The sequence below is a fragment of the Terrapene carolina genome, unplaced genomic scaffold (assembly GCF_002925995.2).
Source record: "Terrapene carolina triunguis isolate 2854851 unplaced genomic scaffold, T_m_triunguis-2.0 Scaffold142, whole genome shotgun sequence".
NCBI lineage: Eukaryota > Metazoa > Chordata > Testudines > Emydidae > Terrapene > Terrapene triunguis.
In genome coordinates, this window is record NW_020664493.1 from 3,286,315 (window position 1) to 3,292,314 (window position 6,000).

General features: G+C 44.2%; 1 protein-coding gene across 2 annotated transcripts in view; it reads right to left on the reverse strand.

Annotated features, from left to right (window-relative positions):
* The window catches only part of RNASEH2B (ribonuclease H2 subunit B), a 49,420-nt gene extending 44,035 nt beyond the window's left edge, over positions 1-5,385 (reverse strand). Inside the window, exon 1 of one of the 2 annotated variants that reach the window (XM_026653655.2) lies at positions 5,251-5,385. In XM_026653655.2, coding sequence (XP_026509440.1) covers positions 5,251-5,365 — 115 coding nt within the window. In that variant the 5' untranslated portion in view covers positions 5,366-5,385. Of the gene's footprint in view, positions 1-2,047; positions 2,109-5,250 lie in introns of those variants that run through there. The other variant, XM_026653656.2, reaches the window with a different exon arrangement.
* Positions 5,386-6,000: the final 615 nt, after the last annotated feature.

Consider the following 6,000-nt stretch of genomic DNA (forward strand, 5'->3'; position numbering starts at 1 on the left):
AGGGAGGCGAAGGCACTGATTGGCAGGGCTGCTGGTGGGTGGGAGATGCTGGGAACAGGTGGGGGGAGCTGCTGGGGGGCTGCTGACATATTACTGTGGCTCTTTGGCAATGTACATTGGTAAATTCTGGCTCCTTCTCAGGCTCAGGTTGGCCACCCCTGCCCTATGGGTTGGTAGCACTGTCTCAATCTGATAATCTGGTAAGTAACATTTGCTCAGAAAACATGCCAAGTATCCTGCAGATGAAAAAGTAAAGCCACAACATAACTGTTCCTTTCATTATTAAACAATGAAAACAGGCTTTTTCTTTGCTCATGTGATTAGTTCAACTGAAGACTTAGAAATTGCACCGCTCAGCCTTCCAATTTAACTATTTGGCATTCCACTGATTTCTGTTGCAAGTACTGACAGTATCTTGCCCTTTCCAATGCTGCATCACAGTGATCAGCCGGGGGAAAGCATGTCACCATTAATTGAAGTGCAAAAGTTTCAGATTAAGATTTACTATCAGTCTGAATGGTTGCATCTGATGAAGTGGGTTCTAGCTCATGAAAGCTTATGCCCAAATAAATGTTAGTCTCTAAGGTGCCACAAGGACTCCTCGTTGTTTTATCAGTCTTAATGGTGAGTCAGGAGATGGATAATGGAATAACAGAGCTTTTTATTTCTAGCTGTTTTCAATCCAATCTGCCATTAGCAACTAAAAATCATGCGAGGGCTGTTCAATGGTCTCTGTGACATTAATACAATACTAATTCTCGGTACAATGGGACTAGTCACATGAGAAAAGTTGTGCATGTGGTTAAGTGTTTGCAGGGTGAGGCCCTAACTTTGTAGCACTCTATTTCACAGAGTTTTCAGTATAACAAGCTGCTGCCATGTTGCTTGGGGCTTGATGGGTATCAAGATACACATGATTTAGGTAGAGTTTCAGTTTCATTTCTGAATACTTGCTGACAAGTCCCTTAATTTCAGTTTCCCTTCTCTGTCTGGATTGATTCCAAGACATCTGCTTCTTTGCAGAATTAGCCCATCATCTCCATTAACGTTAAAAAAAGGCACAATCAAAGCAAGACGAACTATTCATGTCCAGGTGAAAATAATGCTACTGAATATATAGGGTGATACATGATATCAACACCCATGTGAGCTATTCTAATGTTAAGATTACTCATGCGAGCAGCTATAGGTGTGACTTAGTGTTTGTAGGACTGGATCCTTTGGATGTACCTACTTTCCAAGAAGAAAAAGTAACAAATAGCTCTTTCGTGCTTCTTGTTGTAACAGTAAAACAAATCTTTTCTCTCCATAAGTTTCCCTGCATAAAATCAGAAACTTGTTACTTACCTACCCCACAGGGGAGTTGCAAGAATTTAACTTCCTCAAAAAACAGACTATTCTGTTGGAAATTTGGAAAGCAAAGTCAAATTTTGCAAGTATAGCCATAAGTGAATTTTACAGAAATTCTGACAAAACACTTCTGAAATATGGGACTTCAAAAAGGGATATTCAACTTTCTGTAATTTATCAAAAACACTATAAAAATTTTAATTTATTATATTCAATGGTCTTCAATTAGACTTCAACTATTAGACCAATTAGACCTAAGACTATTTCTGATTATGTCAGCGGCAAAACCTTGGAGCTATTTGCTGTGGACTTTTGAAACTCAATATGTGCTTTCAGGTTCTACTGAATTTAATAAACTTTCCTATACATTTGATGAACTTTATAAACTTTGCTGGAGCTGTGCTGGCAAAGTTGGCAACTTTGCCAGTGCAGCTGTTCCCACACCAGGAGCACTCTGCTGGTATATTATACCTATACTATACCAGTAAAGCCCCCGAGTGTACACGTAGCCTCTGTAAGGAAACCTGTTTGAGTTCATGGAAGTTACAAGCTCTGGCTCCAATCCTGAAAATGCTGATGTGAGAGATTAACATTTTGCACAGAACTGACTGCTCACATGCATAAAGTTAAGTGTGTTAAAATTAATAGGACAGAGGCATTTGTGGGCAAAGCCAACTGTTTGAATACAGTACTTAACTCTAAACTGAAGTTTGCATAGATGTCAAAGAAAGAAGTGGATCCCCATCCTATACTGGAATTCAGGAAATCTGGGTTCTATTCCTGGTTCTGCCACTAGCCTGGTAGGTGACCTCACTTCACCTCGCACTGTACCTCAGTTTTCCCAGCTGTAAAATGAGGAGAATGATACTGACATCCCTTGTAAACTGCTTTGAGATCTGCAGATGAAATGCATGATATAAGAGCTAGTGGTTATTATTAGGGCTGTCAAGTGATTAAAAAAATTAATCGTGATTAATTGCACTGTTAAACAACAATAGAATATAATTTATTTTAAATATTTTTGGATGTTTACTACATTTTCAAATATATTAATTTCAATTACAACACAGAATACAAAGCATACAGTGCTCACTTTATATTTATTTTTTATTACAAATATTTGCACTGTAAAAAACAGAAGAAATAGTATTTTTCAATTCACCTCATACAAGTATTGTAGTGCAATCTCTTTACCATGAAAGTTGAACTTACAATGTAGAATTATGTAAAAAAAAGAACTGCATTCAAAAATAAAACAATGTAAACTTTAGAATCTACAAGTCCACTCAGTCCTACTTCTTGGTCAGCCAATCACTCAGACAAACAAAGTTGGTTACAATTTGCAGGAGATAATGCTGCCTGCTTCTTGTTTACAAGGTCACCTGAAAGTGAGAACAAGCGTTCACATGGCACTGTTGTAGCCAGCGTTGCAAGATATTTACGTCCCAGATGTGCTAAAAATTCATATGTCCCTTCATGCTTCAACCACCATTCCAGAGGACATGGTTCCATGCTGATGATGGGTTCTGCTTGATAACGATCCAAAGCAGTGCAGACCGACATGTTCATTTTCTTCATCTGAGTCAGATGCCACCAGCAGAAGGTGGATTTTCTTTTTTGGTGGTTTGGGTTCTGTAGTTTCTGCATCAGAGTGCAAGTAAATGTAAAGAGTGCAGAATGCAAGTAAAACAGAATAGGAGATATACAATTCTCCCCCCAAGGAGTACAGTCACAAATTTAATTGAAGCATTATTTTTTTAATGAGCATCATCGGCATGTCCTCTGAAATGGTGGCCAAAGCATGGAAGGGGCATACGAATGTTTAGCATATCTGGCATGTAAATACCTTGCAACGCTGGCTACAAAAGTGCCATCATGAATGCCTGTTCTCACTTTCAGGTGACATTGTAAATAAGAAGCAGGCAGCAGTATCTCCTGTCAATGTAAACAAACTTGTTTGTCTTGGCGATTGGCAGAATAAGAAGTAGGACTGAGTGGGCTCTAAAGTTTTACACTGTTTTGTTTTTGAGTGTTATTATGTAACCAAAAAAAAAATCTGCATTTGTAAGTTACACTTTCACAATAAAGAGATTGCACTTTAGTACTTGTATGACATGAACTGAAATATACTATTTCTTTTATCATTTTTACGGTGCATATATTTGTAATCAGAAATAATAATATAAAGTAAGCACATTGTATTCTGTGTTGTAACTGAAATCAATATTTAAAATGTAGAAAAACATCCAAAAATATTTAGTAAATTTCAATTGGTAGTCTATTGTTATAAGTGCAATTAATGGTGATAAATTTTTTGAACTTTGATTTTTTTTTGAGTTAATCACATGAGTTAACTGTGATTAATTGACAGCCCTAGTTATTATTACTATCAGCAGCAGCATCTTGTACACTCTGCATGTCAGATCCAAGAGTGTGGAACAGAAAAGCTAAGAATGGAGCCAGGAAGGAATCAGCAAATCCAGAAGAAAATAGGGTTGAGAAATGCATCTTTTCTCAGTTTTCTACAGTTTGTACACATTCTCTCTCACTCGGCCACCTTCATTTAAAAATTAACCAATTTTTTGTTTGGAGATTACTGAAGGTAAGAATCAGATGGTATTTTTAATCCAGACACTGCAAAAAAATTAGCAGTAATGCAATTTTACATTTACAAAACACACTGAATGACAGTTGTGGAGTGGAGGGAAATACAGGCCAGAGAGGATTTCAGTTTTTAAGGCCCTCATCTGAAACATTCTTCCATCAGATACAGGGAATTATGTTTATTTATCCTATAAGAATGAAGGGTTGAGTAGATCCCTGATCAGGTTTAGAACTTTGTGTTTCAGAAGGGTCTAAGTGTTTCAAAGCTGATGTTTATGTCTCTATGCCATTCCCTTTAGAAAACAGAAGACAGAATAAACTGTGAAGTAGGTGAGGGTCCTTCACTAAAGATTGTCAAAAACAGGTGAGATGAAGCACCAGTGGGAGTACTCTAGAAATAATATTTTGCACTTGTAGAGCACCTTCTCCCCAAGGATCTCACAGCAATTTACTAATTCTAATGAGTTAAACCCTGTGATATCCCAGTGATGTAGGAAAATATTGAGTCAAGACTGAGAAGCAGAATGGTGAACTCTGTAAGACTTTGCTTAAGGTTACACACAGGCAGCTCTGGTAGATGATCCAGCTACTTAGCAAGATAGGGGTTGGCTGGATATACAAAGAGGTCTTGACTAGGGTGCAAATCAGCCAAGGAAATCTAAGTACACCTCTACCCTGATATAACGCGACACGATATAAAACAAATTCAGATATAACGCGGTAAAGCAGCGCTCCAGGGGGGGCAGGGCTGCATGCTCTTGCAGATCAAAGCAAGTTCGATATAACACGATTTCACCTATAACCGGTAAGATTTTTTGGCTCCTGAGGACAGCGTTATATTGGGGTAGAGGTGGATTTGATAAGGGAGGAGCTCTCTCTCCTTCTGCAACATCAGTAGCCTTTGAGATGCATCTAGCTCACTGGTGAGAGGGAAGGGGCAGCAGATATAGACCATCAAATCCTGCCTTAATACACCCCCTGCAGCTGCCCCCTTGACTGTAATACAGCTGCAAAGAATTTAACCTTCTACAATGAGTAGCCCCTCAACCCCCGCTGGGTCCTGCTCCCTGGGACTGGACGGGGCACAACAAGGGGAGCCTGAGTGGACCAGGGGGATCAAATCTCACTGCTCTGAGGTCGTGCCCCTCCTGGCCGAGATGGGTCACAGGGCTCCAGTTTCCCCTGGGGCGCTAGTGGGGGATGGGACATGGGGCGCTGAGGGAGGTCCAATCTCCCCCGGCGGCGCTGGTGGGGAGACGGGGCGCCGGGGCTCCAGCCCTCCGCGGGGGGGGTTACCTGGTGCAACCAGCACCCATTGGTCGGGGTGCGAGTCCGCCGGGCGCCGCCGCCCGCTACCCAGCATGGTCCGGGACCCCCGCGCTCTCGGCGCTGCCCGCCTCGGCCTCCGCATCCGAATAACGGCGGGGCCGGGGCGGGCGCGCGGGGCGGGGGAGCCGCGTGCGCAGCGCCCTCCCGCCACTGCCGCCCCAGGCCCGGCGGGGGCCCGAGAGCCCGGGGGGAGGCGGGGGCTGCGCGATGTGCGCGCGGGGGTCACGGGGGAGCCCAGTCGCTCGCGCGGCAGCCAGGGAACCCCTGGCTGGGGTTTGCCGCGCACCCCCGCACCAGCGCCGCCAAATGGTACGAGCCCGGGGGGGGGCGGGACCGGACACACTGCGGCGCCTCGCGCTCTCTCCCTCTGCGCGGCGGGGCTGATTCCCCTCCCGCTGAGCCCTTCACCCGGTGTGAGGCGCTGCCGTGCTCCGCCTTCAGCTGAGGGACGGACTGACGTCCCCTCCCCCCGCAGCCCGCACCACACACGGCCTTGCCCGCCTACCCCCAGGCCCCAGGGGAGTAACAGCCAGAAACTCCTAGAGCGTTAAGTTCACACCCGCCCGAGCCCGGACATGGGAGCGCCGAGGTTCTCCGCAGCTCGCATTCAGCCGTGCCCAGGACTTGGGCCGGGTATTGCGGTCCTGGAGCGGGGCCGCATCGTGCTGCCCAGACTCAGCACAAAGACGATCCCGGCCCCAAAGAGCCGAGCCACAC